This window comes from Myxine glutinosa, chromosome 1 (genome assembly GCF_964187855.1).
Source record: "Myxine glutinosa chromosome 1, kmMyxGlut1.1, whole genome shotgun sequence".
Lineage (NCBI taxonomy): Eukaryota > Metazoa > Chordata > Myxini > Myxiniformes > Myxinidae > Myxine > Myxine glutinosa.
Genome location: NC_136261.1, coordinates 83,590,587 through 83,616,252, shown reverse-complemented (window position 1 = coordinate 83,616,252; position 25,666 = coordinate 83,590,587). Strand labels below are relative to the sequence as shown.

The 25,666-nt window shown below is 46.7% G+C and overlaps 1 protein-coding gene across 1 annotated transcript in view; it reads right to left on the bottom strand.

The window, feature by feature from the left end:
* The window catches only part of LOC137425618 (ELAV-like protein 2), a 246,522-nt gene that overhangs the window by 49,708 nt on the left and 171,148 nt on the right, over positions 1 to 25,666 (bottom strand). The window contains exon 4 of the mRNA XM_068114226.1: positions 2,624 to 2,777. Coding sequence (XP_067970327.1) covers positions 2,624 to 2,777 — 154 coding nt within the window. The remainder of the gene's footprint in view (positions 1 to 2,623; positions 2,778 to 25,666) is intronic.

The window sequence follows — 25,666 nt, the reverse complement described above, 5'->3', positions numbered from 1 at the left end:
CAGGGAGGGAGGCTTTGACAAAGCTGGAGGGGATGGGGTCAAGAGTGCAGGTGGCAGTTTTCATTCCTATGAGGAGTTCAGAGAGGTCAGTAGGAGAGATTGGGGAGAACCGAGACAGGGGATGGCAGGACAAGGGGGGGCAGGTGGTTGGAGGGGGAGCGGGTGCGGTGGTGGTCAAGCTGTTGTAGATGTTGTCAATTTTGCGTTGGAAGAAAGAGAGGAAGGAGATGCAGTTGTCTACTGTGAATGACTGGGTGGTGGTGTTCAGGGGGCGGAGGAGTTTGTTTATTGTCGAGAAGAGTGCTTTTGGGTTTCCGGAGCCAGAGTGGATAATTTGAGAGTAGTAGGCAGAGCGGGCGCGGGAGAGGGCATCTTTGTAGTGTTGTATGTGGTCCTTGTAGGCTTGGGAGTGAACTGTGAGACCCGTTTTATTGCGGAGTCTTTCAAGTTGGCGAGCACGAGTTTTCATCAGGTGGAGTTCAGGGGTAAACCAGGGAGCAGAATGGGTGAAAGAAACTGTTTTGGTTTTTACAGGCGCAAGCTGGTCAAGGCAGGAGGAGAGAGTGTGGTTGTAGTAGTCAGTGAGGTCGGAAGGGGTGTGGAGGTCAATGAAGGGAGAAGTGGACATTTTTTCAGAGAGGGTGGATGAGAATGAGGTAGGTGAAAGAGCGTTTAGCTTACGGAAGTTGATTGTGCGATAATGCCTTGGTGTTGGGGCGGGGATGTTGATGGTCAGAGTGATGGCTAAGTGGTCAGAGAGGGTGAGGTCGGAGCCATAGAGATGGTGCAAATTTAATCCAGTGGAGCAGACAAGGTCCAAAATGTGACCACGGATATGGGTAGGAAAGTCGACATGTTGAGTGAGGTTAAAGCAGGTGAGTAAATCAGTGAAGTCAGTGGTTATTGTGGAGTCAGTGGAGTCCATGTGGATATTGAAATCACCAAGGAGGAGGATTGAGGGGGAGAGGGAACATAGCTGGGTCAGAAAGTAGGAGAAGTCAGACAGGAATGATGGGTGTGGTTTGGGAGGGCGGTAGACGACAGCCATGACTGACTGCGTGTGACCAGAGAGTTTTAAAGCCAGGTGTTCAAATGATGGAGCAGATGAGATGGAGATGAGGTTGGTCTTGATGTCTTGACGGTGGATAACGGCAATTCCACCACCTCGGCCCTCCGAGCGTGGTTTATTGACGTAGGAATATCCATTGGGTGTGGTGAGGTTGAGTGTGTAGTAGTCCAGAGGTTGTTGCCAGGTTTCGGTGAGACAGAGAAAGTCCAGTTTGTTATCCAGGATGTATTCGTTCAGGATGAGGCATTTATTGTTGAGGGACCGGGTGTTGAACAGGGTGAGCTTGATGTTGTTTTGAACAGCAGGGATGAATTCAGGTGATTTAGCCAGGGTTCGTAGGCAAGAGGTGCGATCGTGTGGGTTGCTGTGACCAGGTGCGCTGGGACGAAGAGTGAGAGTGCGCTGAGCCGACCAGAGGACGGGGATGGAGTGACCTGATTGCAAATAAACAAACTTGCGACCGGAGCCACGGTGAATGTACCTGGGTCGTCGGAGGAGTCCATTTGATTTGATGGCAGAGATGCATGATGGGGTGGAGCGGGTATTGAGCAGAAGAAGCCTTGCGGCGGAGTACTTCAGAGCCATGCCAGGCAGGAGCGAAGGGACGAGTACGAGGCCAAGGTCGAGGAGGCAAAGCGGCAAACGCAGCGGCAAACGCAGCGGCAAACGCAGCGGCAAACGACTGCAGCCGCTAATCAAGACCACAGCGGCAAACAAGGCCACAAGGCCACCGGCAAACAAGGCCACGGCCACAATCAACGGGAGCGGGCCTTTCGAATTCCGTATTCCGTACCATCAAAAGCAGATTCCGTTATCCAGCCGGAGAACACGCGGCACGTGCGGGTGTGAAAAGGCAGGACAGGTGTGAGATGTCAGGTCAGAAAGGTAGAAGCAGACCCTGTACATCCATCCAGTCGGAGAAGCGGCGAATATGCAACGCCAGCGTCCTCTCGCAACCGAACCCGGAATGAACGAGATGCATATTGTGTGGTGAATTTAAACGATTTAAGCATAAGGCTGCAACATAACAAAATGTGAAAAAAGTGAAGGGGTCTGAATACTTTCTGAATGCACTGTATATATATATATATACCGTATTTATATCCATATATAAATACGGTATTGGTGTTTCATAGACTTCGTAATACATCTATGTGTCTGCCATCCCTTGGATGGACCTTAATCTGGGTGTCCCTTCTGCTAGCATTACAAGCTGACGGACATCAAATATCCCACTCATATATTTTACAAGAGTAAGCCATTTTGAGCTGGTACCATAAATTAACTATAAAATCCGATGCTAACAAACAATGCGACACTGCATCACACAACTGCGCTTCAGCAGTGATGCAACCAGCCTTCATGTGCTGCACTTTGCGAGCATTAGACACTGTAAAAAAATTTAAATACATGTTTGGCATTTGTCTGTGTGGGTGAATAGTTGTATGGCAGGAAGTTCGACATGATGATATGAATGGTGAAAATAAAGCTAATGAGTTGTATGAATGCATCCAAAGGTGTATGAGAACGAAACACGTTAGGCATGCGATATACCAGTGACTTGATCCACAAGGATGCGGGAGGTGATGATGCGGCCATATTGTGAAAACAGCTGCTCCAGTTCTTTCTGGCTCATGTTCTTGGGCAAACCACTGACGTACAAGTTTGCATCTCGGATAGACGCCGAGCTCGGCCTAGCATAGGACACCTGCAAAGACACGTCGGACATTGGTCACGATATTGTCAGGAAGATGACTTTGAAGCATATTAGTTTGCTTTTGTCCCCCGTCGCACCGCGGAGCGAAAGGGGGACTATGGTTTTCCCCTCCGTGCGTACGTGAGTGCGTGCGTGCGTAAGCGAAGGACCGAATTCTAATTTGGTGTGTGGGTGCAACCCACGTCAAAATCCAAGATGGCCGCCGCCATGTATGTCTGAACCTTGTGAGCGGAATATCTTGAAAAATAAGCGAAGTACCAACTTCTAATCTGGTGTGTGGGTGAACCTAGGCGTAAGGGAGAACGCTGTTGTAAATTGGGTCGCCACGTCAAAATCCAAGATGGCCGCCACCATATATATGTCTGAACATTGTGAGTGAAATATGTTGAAAAATAAACGAACTACTAACTTCTAATCTGGTGTGTGGGTGTACCTACGCATAAGGGAGAACGCTATTGAAAATTGGGTCGCCACGTCAAAATCCAAGATGGCCGCCTTGCGTCTGCCACTTTGTCAACTCACATCACTTCAACGACGGGGGACCTAGGCGTAACGCTTGTTTCCTTTACAATGATCTTCGGCACATGCAGGAGCTTTTGCATACACCATTATGTATGATACGGACAACAGGAAACATCAGTGCACTTTTCTATTCCAAGGACATTTTCGGCAACAGTCAAATCAACATCCTATGTCGGATTTGAACCAGAGTGACAATATTACGAGGTTTGTGTCAACTGTGAACGCTAACCAATGCTAAATGTTCTGATTGTAACGATACAATTAATCAATGGAAATTAGTTTCATTGAACGATTTAATTTTGTGGATTTCAGAGATCCTAATGGTAGGGAATTATACCAAGAACACACAGGATATTTTGTGAGGTCCACTTAAAAAAGAGGAGTCGTGAGCTGTCATTTTGCAAAGGTACGTATATAATGTGGTAAGAATCCCAGCATGGTAGAAATTTCAAGCATAAACTATAACGTCACTTCCTCCGAGAGCATACCTCCACCAGGCTGAACAGTTGATGTTGTATCCCACTGATAGACCGGATCTGGATGCGGACCTGAACCAAAATTTTATCGATTGTTGTTGTCACCTACTCTACTCATCGCTCTAGTTTTGTCATAATCCTACCACAAATTTTTGAAATACCGTGCTATATATAGTGTTTTCCCTATCACTCATTGAGTGAACAATCACTTAAAATTTATCTGATCATGATTGAGACTCAAATTTTCTTCAAATTTTCTTCAAAATTCAAATTTTTCATGACTCAAAAGACTCTCTGCTCACCTTCACTCTTTCATTCCTCTTTTCTCCCGCCTCTGGAACAAACTCCCTCACTCTCTTCAATCCCACTCCTCCCTCCAGGTCTTTATAACAGCTGTTCACCACCATCTCTTATCTTCCCCCATCCAAAACCTTGACCTTTTCTACCTCCGTTAATTCACCCCAGATCTACTTTTCTGAAATTCCGACTTCTTTCCTGGAAGTCCTAGCAGTGTCCATGTGTTTTTTTTTTGTTTGTTTTTTACCTCTCCCACCCCTTTCCATGTCTCCTCCCCCCAAGCCCTCTCCCTCCCACAGATTTCCCGATGTCCCTGCTCTCAAATGTTGTACTTGTGTGCTTCCCTCTCTCTCCCCATCTTGTCTCCCGCTCCCTTTATTTTGTCTTATGTGTCCGTTTTTTTTTTTTTGTCATTAATGTTAGCTCTTTCACGAGCCTCGATCTTGTATACAAAAAATAATAAATAAATAAAATCTTCACCAAAACGGAATGAATTCTTCCTTGTCACACACCCAACCTGTCCACCAGGTTTCGACTGAATCCGTCCACAACTTTTTGAGATAACCTGCTATATATCAGTTTAGCCCTATCGCTCAATGGTGAAGAATGACTTAAACAATTCTCAGATCCATATCCGGATCCAGATCTTCACCAAAATCTAGTCATTTCATCCTTCTCATATTCCCAACCTCTCCACAAAATTTCGTCCGAATCCATCAACAACGTTTTGAGATATCCTGTTCACAGATGGAGGCGAAAACATATCCTCCACCCACCTTCGGTTGCGGAGGTATCAAAGTATAATTGTGACACTGTATACAGTATGTATCCTCTAACCTTGTGCATGAATCACAATTTTTATCAATGTCCAAATTACGACCAAATAAATCATGCATTCCATTCCATTATAATTTCAATTGTTGGTCTCAGGTCTTTATCCCAATTGCGATGCATTTTGATACAGTTTGGGCCAAAGCGATGCACGCATTGGATGTGGGATCCTTGGTGTAAGGAGGGCAACAGCTCACACCAAACGTGACCATGTGACGGTACAATGTTTATCACGTGCTAACATTGCAATCTAAATTTCCATCCCATGACAAAGCAACACTGATAGAAAGAAGTCTGGCAGCAGCGATAACACGTGATGATCGGTGTTTGCATGCACCACCAACAGGCTGTGAATATGAAAAGGTTGCGAGCACTCGATTGCACGCCACTCTCTGCATCCGGGAACTGTGATTCTGCATTATGAGGGAATCAACCTGAGTTTGCTAATAAGCGTTCAGCACACTTTTGGAATATTTATGAGTGAAGAGAGGAGAACTCAACTTGTCGAGCAATAATGGGTTATCTATTTGTTGCATACACAAATATGGTGGGTAATGATAACCCTTCCGCTCCCTTGAACTTTTCAGGACGATGCGACCATCCTTGAGGCCTGCATCCAGGTGCAGGACCTTTTCAGGACAATGCGACCATCCTTGAGGCCTGCATCCAGGTGCAGGACCAGCTCGAAGACCAAGTCTCGACGTGTATGCCCTGTGCAAAAAATCTCAAAAATATCAATCAAATCGAGAATCAATGGGATGTGTGAAACTGGCACATTAGGATCTGCATCTACACAGCTACATCTGCTCCCTTTGATTAAACTATGGCCTCCTGCATGGCAGCACATGCATGGCAGCTCCTGCATGGCAGCACATGCATGGCAGCTCCTACATGGCATCCTGCATGGCAGCACATGCATGGCAACTCCTGCATGGCGTCCTGCATGGCAGCACATGCTTGGCAGCTCCTGCATGGCAGCACATGCATGGCAGCACATGCATGGCAGCTCCTGCATGGCGTCCTGCATGGCAGCACATGCATGGCAGCTCCTGCATGGCATCCTGCAGGGCAGCACATGCATGGCAGCTCTTTCATGGCAGCACATGCATGGCAGCTCTTGCATGGCAGCTCCTGCATGGCATCCTGCATGGCAGCTCCTGCATGGCAGCACATGCATGGCAGCTCCTGCATGGCAGCTCCTGCATGGCAGCACATGCATGGCAGCTCCTGCATGACAGCACATGCATGGCAGCTCCTACATGGCATCCTGCATGGCAGCACATGCATGGCAACTCCTGCATGGCGTCCTGCATGGCAGCACATGCTTGGCAGCTCCTGCATGGCAGCACATGCATGGCAGCTCCTGCATGGCGTCCTGCATGGCAGCACATGCATGGCAGCTCCTGCATGGCATCCTGCAGGGCAGCACATGCATGGCAGCTCTTTCATGGCAGCACATGCATGGCAGCTCTTGCATGGCAGCACATGCATGGCAGCTCCTGCATGGCATCCTGCATGGCAGCTCCTGCATGGCAGCACATGCATGGCAGCTCCTGCATGGCATCCTGCATGGCAGCACATAGTACCAAATGTTTGGCCTGTTCAGTGCTCTCCACTGAATGTAAGGATTGTGATACCTGCAACATCGGTTCATATCCCATATATACATGATACCATAGGTATTTGCTCATTTTCTCCGAATGTCCTTGTAATTCTCCTGAAAGTACACTTATGTCTGTAATGTCTTTGTCCTGCAAGTGATTTATATTAAAACTCCACCATGAGCCATTGATCAATCTAAAAAAAGAAATGGAGTATCCCCGGTTGTCATTTGCCATTTTGGAGAATCGATGCCCACTCGAGGTTGCTGCCATTATTCCAGCGAGAAGGCGATCAATCAATTTATGTGCACTATGTGCATTCTATAAGTTTTTCATCACCGACTTGGTTCTACTGGCGACTTTGGAAGATGGGGGGGAGGGGAGGTTGTTGTTTTTTGTATATAAGATCGAGGCTCATGTAAAAGGTAACATTAATCACAAGAAGACAAACTGACATTAAACATAAGATAAAGGGAGCGGGAGACAAGATGAGGAGAGAGAGAGGGAAGCACACAAGTACAACAGCAGAGAACAGGGACATCGGGAGATCTGTGGGAGGGAGAGGGCTTGGGGGGGGAGGCGGCACGGGAAGGGGGTGGGGGGGGGGGGGGGGATGGGAGAGGTATAAAACACATGGACACTGCTAGGACTTCTAGGAAAGAAGTTGGTATTTCAAAAAAGTGGATCTGGGGTGAATTAACGAGGGTAGAAAAGATCAGGATTTTGGATGGGGGAAGATAAAATATGGTGGTGAACAGCTGTTTTAAAGAGCTGGAGGGAGGAGTGGGATTGAAGGGAGTGAGGAAGTTTGTTCGAAAGGCGGGAGAAGAGAGGAATGAAAGATGAAGGTGAAATTTAGAAGGAAGTGAAGGTGAAGTGAAGATGAAGGGAGTTGAATGTGAATTCGTCATTGTGAGAACATGTATGAATTAATGATTTGACGTTAGAATGCAGAAAGGAAGGTGATGGAATGAGACCATTTTGATGACGTCATTAAGAAATATCATTGAGCAATGGCTTTTGGATTCACAAGTGTATCTTGTGTATATCCTCCATGTCCTGGTCTGCAACCCCCTCTACCCCTCTCTTTCCACTCCCCTCAGACCCACATCCATTGGGATTACACGACTTTTTCTGACGACCGGAGGGGTTATTATATACTTTACATTATACAGTACAATATAAAGGCCTCAAAGGTTGAAAATAAGCCATATGTTGGTCTCTTTTGCTGGATTTTTGACCACCACCTCTGCTCTCCTGTGACCCAGTTATCCTCGGAGAGGTTCACCATATATTGTCCCGCAGCCACTCCGAGATGACTTTTTGGGAACCCCTGGACCTGTTGTGCACCTAATTCGTCAGGCGCACCCCCCTCCTTACTCATTCCCTATGAGTATGACATGTCAGCACGGAGGCTTCCGAGCGGCAACTTTATTCAAACGGAAGCAGACTTTTGCTGCGGGAAGCACCAACTTGCGAGGTTTAATAAAAATAGCACCCCGGGTTTTACCGAGTGCAAGGCATGCAATCCGCCGGTATTAGCGGCTTAGCGACGCTCGGAGGGGATCCGTGGACACAGGAGCAAATCCCATAAGCTCGAGCTTCTGCAAACAAGCTTCTGGTGGGATTAAAGGCTGACTTTTTCACAGTCGGTTTGGCCCAGCTTGTATAAATTAACTTAGCCTTGAAACCAGAGGGACGGGCGGACGAGCACCCGATAGTCGGCGAAAGGGTGGATTAGTTCCAGAATGGCGGACGTGCACGCCTGAACTGTCGTCTGCCTGCCTATGATAAGCCCCACATATCTGCAGCCAAGAGATAATAAAGGCTGGAATTAGATTGGCCGAAACTATATAACATTTTCCCATCAGCCTATTCCCCGGCAAGCTTCAAACGCTTCGTCCTAAGTCTGTTCTTCTTGCGCCTGCACTACTTTCCCTTCGGGCGAGCGCTTCTGACATTCAACGGGAAATAAAAGGACATCAGATAATTGCAGCGTATTTCCGTTTTTAACTATCGCACTCAAACATCTGCCGCCAAACCCCCAACAGTGGAGATATTGGACTTTGTAAATCCCAGAAGGTCCAATTGCAATCCTTTACAAGGTTATACCTGCCCGTGTTAAGTTCAATTCACAAAAGCTAGGTATTTCACTGACATCATATTCACCTCTGTGCCTTTCGTTCTGCATTTCTCACACTAAGTGGATAAGACGTCCCACGCACTTAGCAGCGATCTTTCGGAGCTTTGAAAAGTGGATGTAAAACATTCGTGGGTTCCGAAAGTTATGTTAATTGACGAACTACGAGAGAACTCCTTTATCTGTCGGATGAGTCACTTGTTTCATGGTCAAGAAAGAGTGCGCCGCATGCCCCACTGCACACCGAGTCATCACTGCGCCATGCCTTCCTCATATACGGCCACGCCCTCTTCATATATGGCCACACCTTCTTCATATAGGCCACGCCCTCGTAATAATACGGCCACGCCTTCTTCATATACAGCCACGCCCTCTTCTTAGACGGCCACACCTTCATATACGGCCACACCTTCTTCATATACGGCCACACCTTCTTCATACACAGCCATGCCTTCTTCATATACGGCCAAGCCTTCTTCATTTACGGCCAAGCCTTCTTCATTTACCGCCACGCCTTCTTCATTTATGGCCACACCTTCTTTATATACGGCCACACCTTCATATAGGCCACGCCCTCTTCATATACGGCCACGCCCGCATTAATTTCCACATTTACATATTACTCTTAGGTGTCCAAAACTTGCATAAGTTGCACTATTAAGTGTGCAAAAGTTGCAAAACCTCCTCCCCCCCACCCCCTAATTTCCATACTATCCCATACATTTTTGTTCTCTCCCCTCATTACCATTCTCTCATTCCAACCCCATTTTGTCCACCTTCCACTCGTCTAACCCCCTACCCGCCCACGATTCTCTTCATCTTCACCTTTGTTGTTCTCAATTAAACCGCCCTCCCCATATTCTGCGTTAAGCAATATGTAAATTGACTCCGTCGCCAGGTAGGCAATGCACCGACACAGCACGCGCACTAATTCCGTGCGCAGGAAACACAAGGAATGCCTGTCACTGAAGGAGGAACACACAAATAACATGAAAAAGAAATCTCTCAGCATTGTTGACAAACCGTTACAAGCTCGGCCTCTCAAATGTCTCCAGCTTGGCATTTACACTTCTTGTTTTATGTCACTCAGCAAGAATCTCCAGCGAACAAACGTCGTGTCTTGTGGAACGTCGGGTTTTCTTTTTCTTCCCACATGGAACACGATGCTCGGGCTGTCATGGTGGAGTGGAGGAGGTTATCACTGCGAGTTTTCACCCACGTGCTGCATTTAGTTCGCGCTTTTTCTCGAGAAGGCCTTGAACCTTTGTTCTGGTTCCAAAGCTTTCCCAACAGCAACAAGTGGATCCGTTTGAGGATTTCGCTTCATCTCTTGAACCCATGACAAGGTTTCCTCACCTGGTGCGGAAAAGCCTTACTTGGGGCTTTTGGCGTTGGATTCAGATCTAAACGAATATAATTGTAGTTTCAAAACAAGACACTTTCCTATGGATGCCCCCCAACCTCTCCACACCACCCACGTGGAAGGCCCAATATCATCGTATTACGATGAACAATAAATGTATGTATATGCACCTTTGTATTCAACAACAGCAGGTATAGCTTTGTTCCGTTCTGCTCGTAGGGGTTCCACTTCCTGCGCCCGAGGCCGAATATATAATCAAAACCCATGGGTTCAGGGTAAGAATATCATCAATATCTGGGAAAGCCTTTTGGCAGAGCTGAAAACAGACATCTGAAAAGTCAGGGAGTCAACACCGCTGGACAACCTTGCCAAATTTACGCAGGGTCGGCTATAGGCCCAAATTAGGTTTTTTTTTTTTTTTCATTTTGCAAGTTCTTTCCCACCATCATGTTTATTGTACTTTGGTCAAACAGAAAAGGCAAAAGGGTATGAAAGAGGTTATCGATATTTCAAATGTCATTGAATTTACCGCCTCATTTGAGTCCGACCCAGGTGGACCTACTACACAGGAACCATCGAACCTCTGCACATGTCACAGGAAATATAGTACACTCCACCAATGCCCTGAACATTAACATGTCGGTCACATATTAATAAAGTGGAGAGACGAATGCTTTAGAAGAGATGAGGTGATTACAAATAGGTAATTTTAAAGCCTACGAGAGCGGCCCTGAACCGTTTACGTTTTGTATCCACTGATAGGCCGGATCTGGATCCAGACCTGAACCAAAATCGAATCGGCTTGTTATTGTCACCTAATCAACTCATCCACCTGGTTTTGTCATAATGCGTTCACAATGTTTTGAGATATCATGTTATCTATAGTTTTTGGCTTTATGACCCAATGGTGAAGAATTACTTTAAAAATATAGTATCCGGATCTTCATCAAAATCGAATCAATTCGTTGATGTCACACATGTCACACATTTTGGTTTCAGACCAGGTCACTCTACTCTGGACATGCTGCTTCTGCTGTCTCAACAATGGATGGAGGTCCTCAATGCCAAACAGGAAATTAGAGCTGTCTCCCTCGACATATCACGTGCCTTCGACACGGTCTGGCACCCCGCTCTGCTCACCAAACTCTCCTCCTTTGGTATCCATGGAAATCTCCACGCATGGCTGGCGGACTTCCTCTCTAGTCGTCGTCAACGTGTGGCCCTGAATGGGTTTCTCTCATCTCCTCTTCCTGTTCAGGCTGGAGTTCCCCAAGGCAGTGTTCTGGGCCATGTGCTTTTTCTGGTCTTCATCAATGATCTCTCTGACTCTCTTGAAAATCCTCTCTATCTCTTTGCTGATGACTCCACTCTCTGCCGCTCCATTCCTCTTCCCTCAGATCGGCAGTCTGCAGCCTCCTCACTCTCTGAAGACTTGGTCAAAATCACAGACTGGTCAAACAAGTGGAAAATGTCTTTCAATCCTGACAAATAATAATAATAATAATAATTCATTTATTTTGTATAGCGCTTTTCCAGAAGCCCAAAGGCGCTTTGACAGAGTGGAAAACATAATGCATAACAATACATGAAAACAACAATTGCAAAAAGACAAGAATCAAGAAAACAAACAGCAGCGATATACGGCATATATATAAGACAAGAATCAAAAAGACAAGACAAGAATCAATAGGGAAATATTTAAAGCAAAAGGAGGGAGAAGGAGAAGAGATAGTCAGGGGTTAAATGCTGTGGGTTGAATGTTGAATGCAGCGTTGAACAGGTGGGTCTTTAGTGATGTTTTGAATGTGGTGAGTGAGGAGGAGTCTCTGATGGTGTGAGGTAGTGAGTTCCAGAGGGTGGGAGCAGCGATGGAGAAGGCCCTGTCCCCCCAGGATCTGAATTTGGTCCGGATGGAGGGGGTCAGGAGGTTGGTACCAGCAGAGCGGAGGTTGCGGGTGGGAGTGTGTCTGGAGAGGAGGTCAGCCAGGTAGGATGGGGCCAGGTTATGGAGGGCTTTGTATGTCAAGAGGAGGATTTTGTACTGGATTCTCTGGGGGATGGGGAGCCAGTGAAGCTTGTAAAGGACGGGGGTGATGTGGTCACGGGTCCGGGAATGAGTGAGTAGACGGGCAGCGGAGTTCTGAATGTATTGGAGTTTATTGGTGATTTTTGAGGGTGAACCATAGAGGAGGCTATTGCAGTAGTCCAGACGGGAGGTGATGAAGGCGTGGATGAGGGTTTCTGCAGCCGTGGAGGAGAGGGATGAGCGGAGACGGGCAATGTTTTTCAGGTGAAAGAAGGCTGACTTTGTGATCTGTTTAGTGTATTTGTCGAAGGAAAGGGTTTGGTCAAAGATGACGCCAAGATTCCGGATGTGAGGGGAGGTGGATACTGGGATACCGTCGATGTTGAGGGCAAAGTTATGGGTGGATTTTGTGAGCGTTTTTGGGCCAATGATGATTATTTCAGATTTATCACAGTTAAGCTTGAGGAAGTTGATTTGAAGCCAGGATTTTATTTCAGTGATGCAGTTTGTCAGGATAGAGTGGGTGTCGGTGGAGACGGACTTGGTGGAGATGAAAAGCTGGATGTCATCGGCGAAGCAGTGGAATTGGAGACCATGACGGCGGATTAAGTGACCGAGCGGGGACAGGTAAAGGATGAAGAGGAGGGGGCCAAGAACTGAACCTTGGGGGACACCTTGGGGGAGGGGAGCAGTGGGGGATTTGCAGTTATTGATGGAGATGAACTGGCATCTGTCAGAGAGGTATGATTTAATCCAAGAGAGGGCAGTGCCGGTGACGTTAAAGGTGGATTCAAGTCGGGTGAGGAGGATAGTGTGATCGATGGTGTCAAAGGCAGCGCTGAGGTCGAGGAGGACGAGAATGTTGAGGTTGCCAGCGTCAGAGGAGAGGAGAAGGTCGTTGGTGATTTTGAGGAGAGCAGTTTCAGTACTGTGGTTGGAGCGGAATCCGGATTGGAATGTTTCATACAAGTTATTGGCAGAGAGATGATGTTTGAGTTGAGTGGCTACAGCGCGTTCCAAAACTTTTGACAGAAAGGGTAGGTTGGAGATGGGTCTGAAGTTGTTTAGGGTGTCAGGGTTTAGACCAGGTTTTTTTAGAATGGGGGTAACAGCAGCAATTTTGAGGGAAGGTGGGACGATGCCTGTAGACAGGGAGGAGTTTATTGTTGCAATGATAAGTGGAGAGAGAGCAGGGAGGGAGGCTTTGACAAAGCTGGAGGGGATGGGGTCAAGAGTGCAGGTGGCAGTTTTCATTCCTATGAGGAGTTCAGAGAGGTCAGTAGGAGAGATTGGGGAGAACCGAGACAGGGGATGGCAGGACAAGGGGGGGCAGGTGGTTGGAGGGGGAGCGGGTGCGGCGGTGGTCAAGCTGTTGTAGATGTTGTCAATTTTGCGTTGGAAGAAAGAGAGGAAGGAGATGCAGTTGTCTACTGTGAATGACTGGGTGGTGGTGTTCAGGGGGCGGAGGAGTTTGTTTATTGTCGAGAAGAGTGCTTTTGGGTTTCCGGAGCCAGAGTGGATAATTTGAGAGTAGTAGGCAGAGCGGGCGCGGGAGAGGGCATCTTTGTAGTGTTGTATGTGGTCCTTGTAGGCTTGGGAGTGAACTGTGAGACCCGTTTTATTGCGGAGTCTTTCAAGTTGGCGAGCACGAGTTTTCATCAGGTGGAGTTCAGGGGTAAACCAGGGAGCAGAATGGGTGAAAGAAACTGTTTTGGTTTTTACAGGCGCAAGCTGGTCAAGGCAGGAGGAGAGAGTGTGGTTGTAGTAGTCAGTGAGGTCGGAAGGGGTGTGGAGGTCAATGAAGGGAGAAGTGGACATTTTTTCAGAGAGGGTGGATGAGAATGAGGTAGGTGAAAGAGCGTTTAGCTTACGGAAGTTGATTGTGCGATAATGCCTTGGTGTTGGGGCGGGGATGTTGATGGTCAGAGTGATGGCTAAGTGGTCAGAGAGGGTGAGGTCGGAGCCATAGAGATGGTGCAAATTTAATCCAGTGGAGCAGACAAGGTCCAAAATGTGACCACGGATATGGGTAGGAAAGTCGACATGCTGAGTGAGGTTAAAGCAGGTGAGTAAATCAGTGAAGTCAGTGGTTATTGTGGAGTCAGTGGAGTCCATGTGGATATTGAAATCACCAAGGAGGAGGATTGAGGGGGAGAGGGAACATAGCTGGGTCAGAAAGTAGGAGAAGTCAGACAGGAATGATGGGTGTGGTTTGGGAGGGCGGTAGACGACAGCCATGACTGACTGCGTGTGACCAGAGAGTTTTAAAGCCAGGTGTTCAAATGATGGAGCAGATGAGATGGAGATGAGGTTGGTCTTGATGTCTTGACGGTGGATAACGGCAATTCCACCACCTCGGCCCTCCGAGCGTGGTTTATTGACGTAGGAATATCCATTGGGTGTGGTGAGGTTGAGTGTGTAGTAGTCCAGAGGTTGTTGCCAGGTTTCGGTGAGACAAAGAAAGTCCAGTTTGTTATCCAGGATGTATTCGTTCAGGATGAGGCATTTATTGTTGAGGGACCGGGTGTTGAACAGGGTGAGCTTGATGTTGTTTTGAACATCAGGGATGAATTCAGGTGATTTAGCCAGGGTTCGTAGGCAAGAGGTGCGATCGTGTGGGTTGCTGTGACCAGGTGCGCTGGGACGAAGAGTGAGAGTGCGCTGAGCCGACCAGAGGACGGGGATGGAGTGACCTGATTGCAAATAAACAAACTTGCGACCGGAGCCACGGTGAATGTACCTGGGTCGTCGGAGGAGTCCATTTGATTTGATGGCAGAGATGCATGATGGGGTGGAGCGGGTATTGAGCAGAAGAAGCCTTGCGGCGGAGTACTTCAGAGCCATGCCAGGCAGGAGCGAAGGGACGAGTACGAGGCCAAGGTCGAGGAGGCAAAGCGGCAAACGCAGCGGCAAACGCAGCGGCAAACGACTGCAGCCGCTAATCAAGACCACAGCGGCAAACGACTGCAGCCGCTAATCAAGACCACAGCGGCAAACAAGGCCACAAGGCCACCGGCAAACAAGGCCACGGCCACAATCAACGGGAGCGGGCCTTTCGAATTCCGTATTCCGTACCATCAAAAGCAGATTCCGTTATCCAGCCGGAGAACACGCGGCACGTGCGGGTGTGAAAAGGCAGGACAGGTGTGAGATGTCAGGTCAGAAAGGTAGAAGCAGACCCTGTACATCCATCCAGTCGGAGAAGCGGCGAATATGCAACGCCAGCGTCCTCTCGCAACCGAACCCGGAAGCAACATTTTCAACAACAACAACAAATCTCACACTCTTACTATGTCTCTCCGAAAAGATCGACTGGACAACCCTCCCATCTACTTTCTCAACAATCCTCTCCAAGAAGTTCTGTTGCTCAAGCTTTTGGGTCTCACTATCTGCCATGATCTTTCTTGGGAAAACCACATTTCCAAGCTGGCCTCCAAAGCCAGTCGCCGACTGGGCATCCTCCGTCGTGCGAAGTCCTTCCTCGACACACCTGAGCTCCTCACCACATACAAGGCTTTCATCCGCAGCTCAATGGAATACTGTTCTCCCCTATGGGCCGGTGCTCCTGCCTCACAACTAGCTCGGCTTCACGCTGTTGAAACCAAAGCTTTCAGAATTATTGGAATCTCCCACGATGAAGCTATCTCTGAGGGCCTTTCACTCACTCACCGCAGGCAGGTAGGTGGTCTTTCTGTCTTCTACCGACTCCTCTCCGGCCTTGCACCCCCAGCTCTCTCTGTGCTCTGTCCCCCAAATATTCCTACAGGTCGCACAAGATCTGCCAGCAACCCTCTGATGGTTAAACTGCCAAAATCTCGGCTCTCTGCTCACCTTCACTCTTTCATTCCTCTTTTCTCCCGCCTCTGGAACAAACTCCCTCACTCCCTTCAATCCCACTCCTCCCTCCAGGTCTTTAAAACAGCTGTTCACCACCATCTCTTATCTTCCCCCATCCAAAACCTTGATCTTTTCTACCCCCACTAATTCACCCCAGATCCACCTTGTTTGAAATTCCAACTTCTTTCCTGGAAGTCCTGGCAGTGTCCATATGTTTTATACCTCTCCCACCGCCCCCTTCCCATGCCCCCCCCCCCCCCCTCCAAAGCCCTCGCCCTCTCTCAGATCTCTCGATGTCTCCATGTCTCTCGGTCTCTGCTCTCAAATGTTGTGTTTGTGTCCTTCCCCCTCTCTCCCCATCTTGTCTACCGCTCCCGATGTTATATGTTTTATGTGTCGGTTTGTCTTTCTGTGTGATTAATGTTCGCTCTTTCACGAGCCTCGATCTTGTATACAAAAAAAAAAAAAAAATCCAACCTCTCCATCAAATTTCATCCAAATCTGAACATAACTTTTGGAGATAGCCTGCTCACAGACAAACACACAGCCAAAAACAGAAGTGAATACATAACCTCCATCCACGTTTGGTGGAGGAGGTAAATATGAAGTAAATTATGTGATGTAACACCTGCACATGTGATGTAACACCTTCATGAGTGAAGTGAAACGACCACAACACTAAACAGGTCGACCACCTATTATAGTGTTGCAACCAGAGGAGCACTTATCTAACATTAGGGCATAAGAAAACGGATGGCCAATGACCTCAAAGACAAATGATACAAGGCAAGCAGACAAAGCAAATTTCACACAAAGCAGATGGACAAAAGGGCTCAGTGGGGCATGGGGATGATGGGAGATGAAACAGTCAGCGAGCATAGAACAGGTCATGAGTGCGACTCAGGGGTAGGATTCGGATATTACATAGCCGTATGCCCCTGGTAATTGAAAGGACAGAGTTCAACATAAAACAAAAGTCCAATTTCAAAAATGGAGAATCACTAGATCTGATCGTTGTCAACTTTTTCACTTCATGTACGAGCGACATCGAACTATTGGACAATAAATCCAACTTCGACGAAATTCCCAGGACTGTATTGATGTGGAAGCGGCCATTTATTTCCCTTTTGTTTCACTCGAAGATAATGGGAATGTAATTCATAAATATTCTGTTAAATAACACACAAGGCAAAGAGAAAAGCTTCAACACGGTCACAATAGGTGTAGTAAATCTCAAAGGATATAACTAAGTTTGTGACACGGCTTTTCCAGAGGATTCAACTCTCGCAGATGGATACACTAGCTCTCATATCATGTTTCAAAAAGGTTTGCAAATGTAAGTTCTTAATTTGTGGAAGCGAGCAGTTCTCCTCATTTGCGTTCTCATTCGCTTTCTACTCCTTGACGAAGCAAAAACATGTACTACGCGATGCTCAATCTTCATAAAACATTTCACATAATTATAGATAGTTGTGAAGTAAAAAAAAATTCACTAATTTACTCGTACATTACATAATAAACAAGTACAAAAAGTTTTAATTAAAACAAAAGCCGCGTCGATGTTACACAATGCCTAGATGCAGCTGTGCCTATAACGTCGATGTTATAGGCACAGGACATTCCTATTGATTCGATTACTTGATGTTATTTTTGTGCAAAGTGAAAATATATCTCGGCAATTTCCCGTGTGTGGCGACGAATTTTTAATATATCTCGGCATTTTCCCGTCTGTTATTTCGGGCGGTGTATGACTGACCATGCCGCGATGTAAAAAAATATATATCTCGGCAATTTCCCGTGTGTGGCGACACGTGAACGAAGCTATGCTCCTCTCTCCACATTATTGTGACGACGTATAAATTAAATATTTCATCGTGACGATTGTCATCAAATGGACGAATTTTAAATATATCTCGGCATTTTCCCGTCTGTTATTTTAGGCGGTGTATGACTGACCATGCCGCGATTAAAAAAAAAAAAATCTCAATGGACTTGAAGTTACAGGCCTTTGAGAATTCATTTCGTTCTATAAAGGGCAACTTTCATCGGATTTTCTTCCCGTTTTTTTTCAACCGAGTCTAAAACTATGTTAGCGACTGTGAAAAATGAAATGATATATCGAATTTGATTTGAAAGAAAACTGTGTGAGAGCGGAAGACACCACGGGCCTACAAAACAGGCATCAAAGCTATGCGAGTTAATAAAATGGTGGATATTTGTTTATATGAAGCCTCTCCCACAATGGGTGGAGCTATGGTTCCCAGAATGGGTGGAGCTTTGAGGTTTTGTCTTCTTTGCAAGAACAACAAGAACAACAAGAAGAAGAAGAACAAGAACAACAGCAGAGGGCACTCTATGACCAGCGTCTTGCGACGCGGCTAACAAGAAAGAGCAATCAGAGATTGCAGACCCTTGCCAGGATGTGTTTTCAGTGGTTTTTAAGGCCTTTGTGTTAAAAAACGAATATGGCGGCCGAACCACGTGACCGATGACGTCATCATTAATTGTATTCTAAACTAATTTATTCCTAGGTTATGCTCAAGTAATTTCATCTTGATCGGATGAAGTTTTGTGCTTGTCGAATTATGACGTCATAATTGAGGCAGCTATGACATCATCATTAACATATTTTATTCCTCATTGAGAGTTCTTTACAAAGAGCCATGTCTCAATTTTTCTATGTAGCGCTTTTGGAGATATGGAGGTGCAAATTTTTCGGTTTGTCCAAGATGGCGCCCATACCACGTGACCTATGACGTCATAATTATCATAAAAATATATACAGGTAGAGTTGCACCGATGGTGGAAATTTTCTGTCAATCGGACCAACGGTTGCCGAGAAAATCACATTTATTCTGTGCGGCCAAATAGACAAACACACAGACAGACAAACAAACAGACAAACGGACTCAAATGTAATACCCTCTCCTCCTGCGAGGGTAATAATTGAGAATATTCATGCAAATTTATGAACCAATAGCAAAAAGTTTTTATGAAATAATTTTCCCATGAGGACAGAAATCTAAATTATGTCAAAAAAGATTCACCAAAAAGTGGAGTTCCATGACACGTCAATTAAATCTTAAGACTATTTTTCTTTCTGTTGACGTCACAATGCACCATTCTGCAAGTTCCTTATCCAAACTCGCTCCATTGAGGGATGTATTTATGTTTTGTGAGCAGGGAATATGGCCAACAATGCCCAGCAACAGAAAATCCTGAATATTAATGTCCAACGACCTATTTATTGAATAGCGTTATTACAAAGGTGGGTGGAAGTTATGTTTTCACCCTTGCTTGTCTATTTGTCTGCATGTCTGTCAACAGGATATCTCAAAATGTTGTGGATGGATTCAGACGAAATTTGATGGACAGGTTGTGTGTGCGATGAGGATGAAATGATTAGATTTATGGTTGTTGGTGTTTTCGTTTGCAGCCTGTAGCTGCTCGTTGCATCATTTTTATGGAAACGCGTTGCTGCTGACGCAGTGCCCCAATTAGCAGTGTGCTGGTACTCAATTCACCGACTTCGGAAGGACGACAGACTGAGTCAACCCCCCTGGCGTTGTTTTTTTTTTGTATACAAGATCGAGGCTCGTGAAAGACCAAACATTAATCACACAAAAAGTCAAACCGACACAACCCGACACATAAAACACAAAAAAGGGGAGCGGTAGACAAGATGGGGAGAGGGCGAAGGACACAAACACAACATTTGAGAGCAGGGACATCGAGAGATCTGTGGGAGGGAGAGGGCTTGGGGGGAGGTGGGGGAGGTATAAAACATGTGGACACTGCAACGACTTCCAGGAAAGAAGTTGGAATTTCGAAAAAGTGTATCTGGGGTGAATTAGTGGGGGTAGAAAAGATCAAGGTTTTGGATGGGGTAAGATAAGAGATGGTGGTGAACAGCTGTTTTAAAGACCTGGAGGGAGGAGTGGGATTGAAGGGAGTGGGGGAGTTTGTTCCAGAGGCGGGAAAAAAGGGGAATGAAAGAGTGAAGGTGAGCAGAGAGCCGAGATTTCGGCAGTTTAACCATCAGAGGGTTGCTGGCAGATCTTGTGCGACCTGTAGGAATATTTGGGAGACAGAGCACAGACAGAGCTGGGGGAGCAAGGCCGGAGAGGAGTCGGTAGAAGACAGAAAGACCACCAACCTGCCTGCGGTGAGTGATTGAAAGGCCCTCGGAGTTAGCTTCATCGCAGGAGATTCCAATGATTCTGAACGCTTTGGTTTCAACAGTATGAAGTCGAGCTAGGTGTGAGGCAGGAACACCGGCCCAGAGGGGGGAACAGTATTCCATTGAGCTGCGGATGAAAGCCTTGTATGTGGAGAGGAGCTCAGGTGTGCCGAGGAAGGACTTTGCACGACGGAGAATGCCCAGTCGGCGACTGGCTTTGGGGGCCAGCTTGGAAATGTGGTTATCCCAAGAAAGATCATGGCAGAGAGTGAGACCCAAAAGCTTGAGCGACAGAAATTCTTGGAGAGGATTGTCGAGAAAGTAGATGGGAAGGTTTTCCAGTCGGTCTTGTCGGAGAGACATCGTAAGAGTGTGAGATTTGTCAGGTTTGAAAGACATGTTCCACTTGTTTGACCAGTCTGTGATTTTGTCCAGGTCTGCAGAGAGTGAGGAGGCTGCAGACTGCCGATCTGAGGGATGAGGAATGGAGCGATAGAGTGGAGTCATCAACAAAGAGATAGAGAGGATTTTCCAGAGAGTCGGAGAGATCATTGATGAAGACCAGAAAAAGAACAGGGCGCAGAACACTGCCTTGGGGAACTCCAGCCAGAACAGAAAGGGAGATGAGAGAAATCCATTCAGGGCCACACGTTGCCTTCGACCAGAGAGGAAGTCCGCAAGCCAAGCGTGGAGATTTCCATGGATACCATAGGAGGAGAGTTTGGTGAGCAGCGTTTGGTGAGCAGTTAATTCAGCGATCAACCGGGATTACAAACTCAGGATCCTAGGATCCCAAGCCGGCACCCTAACCGCTAAGCCAACACCAGACTATAGATTTATGGTGAAGGTCAGATAAGGATCAGGATATTATAATTTTAAAAGTGATTCTTCACCATTGAGAGAAAGGGCTAAAACCGTTATATTGCACGATATCTCAAAACGTTTTGGATGGATTCGGACGAAACTTGGTGGATGGGTTGGGTGAATGACAAGGACGAATCGATTCGATTTTGGTGAAGATCCGAATCCGGATCCGAATACAAAAAATTCTTCATTTTAAAAGTGATTCTTCACCATTGAGAATTGGGGCCAAAACCGATATTGTATTTTGCACGATATCTCAAAAAGTCGTGGATGGATTCGGACGAAACTTAGTGGATGGGTTGTGTCGGCAACAATAACAAGCCAATTCGATTATGGAGTTTCGGATCCAGACCCGGCCTATCAGTGGTATACAAAATGTAAACTGTTCAGCCTGGCGGAGGTATGCGTTCTACCTAGTGCCGTTCTCGTTACAATTTGTTATCCCGTTAGATTCAGCTCTGCCATGCTACTCACTTGACCTCCTAGTGCTGCTCTGGAAAAGTGTGGTTGTTTGTGGATAATGGTCTTATTAAAATATTTGTTGATTGGTTATTTCAATTGTGGTTAACCATCAAGTTGATCTGTTTAGCATCCCCATGTAAGCTAACAACTCATGAGGCATGGATTGCACGTTCAAGCCCCATTGCTTATCTATATTCATTTGTTCATTGTCGATCAACATTATTTTTTTTTTGTACACAAGGTCGAGGCTCGTGTAAGAGCTAACATTAATCACAAAAAACAATTAATGGACACATCAAACATCTAATAAAGAGAGCACGAGACAAGATGGGGAGAGAGAGGGAAGCACAACAACGGTAGAGAACAGGGACATTGGGAGATGTGGGAGGGAGAGGTCTTGGGGGGTGGGGGGTAGGGGAAGGGGGGAGAGGAGAGGGTGGGAGAGGTAAAAAGCACATGGACACTGCAAGGACTTCCAGGAAAAAAGTCGGTATTTCAAAAAGGTGGATCTGAGGTGAATTGACAGGGGTAGAAATGATCAAGTTTTGGATGGGGGAAGATAAGAGATTGTGGTGAACAGCTGCTTTAAAGACCTGGAGGGAGGAGTGGGATTGAAGAGAGTGAGGGAGTTTCTTCCAGAGGCGGGAGAAAAGAGGAATGAAAGGGTGAAGGTGAATAGAGAGTCTTGATTTTGGCAGTTTCACCAGAAGAAGGCTGCTGGCTGATCTTGCGTGACTTGTAGGAATATTTGGAGGACAGAGCACAGAGACAGCTGGGGGAGCTTGGCCGGAGAGGAGACAGTAGAAAACAGAACGACCACCTACCTGCCTGCGGTGAGTGAGTGAAAGTCCCTCAGAATCAGCTTCATCGTGGGAGATTCCAATGATTCTGAAAGCTTTGGTTTCTACAACGTGAAACAGAGCTAGGTGTGAGGTAAGGAACACCGGCCCAGAAGGGGGAACAGTATTCCATTTAGCTGCGTATGAAAGCTTTGTATGTGGTAAGCAGCTCAGGTGTGCCTAGGAAGGACTTCGCACGACGGAGGATGCCCAGTCAGCGACTGGCTTTGGGGGCCAGCTTGGAAATGTGGTTTTCCCAGGAAAGATCATGGCAGATAATGAGACCCAAAAGCTTGTGTGACAGAACTTCTTGGAAAGGATTGTTGAGAAAGTAGATGGGAGGGTTGTCCCGTCGGTCTTTTCGGAGTGACATCGTAAGTCTGTGAGATTTGTCAGGATTGAAAGACATGTTCCACTTGTTAGCCTAGTCTGTGATTTTGTCCAGGTCTGCAGAGAGTGAGGAGGCTGCAGACTTCTGATCTGAGGGATGAGGAATGGAGCGGCAGAGAGTGGAGCCATCAGCAAAGAGACAGAGAGGATTTTCCAGAGAGTCGGAGAGATCATTTATGAAGACCAGAAAAAGCACAGAGCCCAGAACACTGCCTTGGGGAACTCGAGCCAGAACAGGAAGGGGAGATGAGAGAATTCGATTCAGGGCCACACGTTGACTGCAACCGGTGAGGAAGTCTGCAATCCGTGCGTGGAGGTTTCCATGGATACCATAACAGGAGAGTTTGGTGAGCAGGGCAGGGTATGGTGACATGGACCCACAACTGAGGATACGACTGGGCCCTGTGCAGTCCTCTAATCTAGCCAAAGATTCTGCTATATACTTTGGAATAACTAAGACCGTATCGAAGGCACGTGATATGTCAAGGGAGACAGCTCTGATTTCCTGTTTGGCATTAAGGACCTCCATCCATTGCTGAGACAGCAGAAGCAGCATGTCCAGGGTAGAATGACCTGGTCTGAATCCAAATTGATGATCAGAGATCAAGACGTTGGAGAAGAGGAAGGATTAGATATCCGAAGCAATGATGTATTCCATGACTTTGCTGATAATTGGGAGAAGGCTGATTGGTCTGTAGTTGCAAGGATCTGTTTTTGCACCTTTTTGTGTAAAGCGGTGATGTTGGCTGATTTCCAAGCAGATGGCAGATGACGTTGAGCAAAAGAGAGGGTGAGGAGAACAGAGAGAGGGAGTGAAGGAGTGGCAGAGCAGGATTTTAGGACCTGTGAGCTGATGCCGTCTGGTCCAGTTGCAGAATGAGAGTCGAGGATTGACAGAAACTTCTCCACCTTGTCGGCAGAGAAGGACACAGAGTCCAGGAGCAGCTGGTTACGCCTGGGTACGGTGGGTACAGAGAGGGATGGGTTTGGGACACAAGATTTTGAGGCAAACACAGTGTTTACGCATTCAGCTTTTTCACGTGCAGTGTCAGCTGTGTAGCCGTTTGATGTAAGGGAGGGGATGGAGGGGGAACAAACCCCAGAAACAGATTTAACCAGATGCCACCAGAATTTGGAGGAGGGAGACAGGTTTGAGATTTCAGTCTTGAGATTAGAGAGATATTGTTTCCTGGCTCTCCTGAGGGTAGACATACACGTGTTCCGAGCTTTGTGAAAGGAAATGAGATTTCCTTCCATTAGATTTGCCTTCCATGAGGGAAAGGCAAGTTGTTTCAGAGCAACTGCCTCACCACAAGATTCAGTGTACCATGGACAGGAGGAAGGGTATGACAACTGAAGACGAGATAGGATAAATCTGTGCATGAGAGAGAGCAGTTTACTTTGGAAGATTTCCCAGGAAGAGTTGATGTCAGAAGCAGTAGAGATGGGAGAACAGCAAAGATGATTGATGGCTGCATGCACACCGTGCCAGTCAGCCTGAGTGAAATGCCAGACTCGTCGGCGCTGAGGAGGCTCTCTGAGAATGGCCAGAGAGATGTCAACTTTAACAAGAAAATTATCAGATGAACCGATTGGAGCAGAAGAAGAACAGTAGACATTTGCAGGGAAGTTCGTCATAAGCAAGTCTAGAAGAGAAGATGATCCGTTGACTAAGATCCGGGTGTGTAAATAGACAGATTGTGTCGGTCCCAATGAGTCGCAGAAGTCCTTTGCTGAGATGCCATGCCTGGGGCAAGAGGTACCCACACCCAGCCAGCTGGCATGATGACAATTGAAGTCGCCACATATGAGGAAGAGAGAGAATTGGGATGAGTGAATAGAAGTTGGTCCATGTTGTCAGACAGCGAGATGTCAATGGAGTCATCACTGTTTGGTGGATGGAACAACACACATATGAACAAAAGGTAGGAGCGGAGGGGAAGCCGTAGTCAGAGGTACACCTGGGAGTGTGGTGGGGTGAGGGAAGTGCAGGGAGAGTGAGGAAGAGATTTTTTGATATAAAGATGGCAACCCCACCACCAGGACGAGGCGCAGGTCTATGATACCGGAGGAGGGAGTAACCAGGGAAAGAAATGAAGGAATTAGAGACATCTTGGAGGAAAGCTTCTATTAAGTAGATCAAGTCTGGTTTGTGAGAAACAACCTGAATGGAGAGATCAATCAGGTTTGGGCGAAGGCTCTGGATGTTTGACGTCCATACCTTTAAGGAAGAGGGAGGGGAAGCATCGGATACAGGACAATGGAGTGGAGGAGTAGGGAAAATGAGGGAGGAGAGGAGGAGGTAGGAAGAGCTGTTGACAGTGTGTCGGAGATTGAAGAAGACCTAGAAGGGGAAGGATGAGGAGGACAAAAGGTTCGATGGTGATGGGATGAGGCACAGTGAGGAGTTGTTTGAGGGGCAGCAGAGGGAAGTAGAAGGTTAGAGGATGTGGAGGTATGAGTTGGAAGGAAGCAGGGAGGAGGGAAGCTTTGCGGAGGAGTTAAGAGGCAACTTTGAAGAGGAGGGGTGAGTTGGGAATATTGAAAATTTAGAATGATTGAAGAAAATCGAACATTTATTACAGACTGGGTTTCTTGAGATATTCAAATCAGAGATCCTTTTGAAAACGTTTGAGGTGGGGTGGAATGAAGGAGAGTTTAGAGAATGAGGAGTTTAGAGAATTCTTGCAATTCATGTAAAACAGGGAACTTTGGTGCCGAAGGAGATCAACAACACCAGCCAGATATTATCACACACAAGTTTACCTACTGTAGAAGTCCTGTCAATATTCCTGTAACCTTCTATCTCCAATGCATCAAGTAACCTATCTAATTCCAATTTAAACCTATCTACTCTTTCTGATGCCACCATCTTTCTAAGGAGACCATTCCATACATTAATTGCTTTGACTGAAAGATCCTTGACGTATTACTGTCTTAACTCTCCTCGTCCCTACGCTGAGGCTATGGCCCCTTGTTATACTGTCGATTCTGCTGACAAACGTTTATGCACTTATTTTGTCTATACATCTCAATAACGTAATCACCTCCA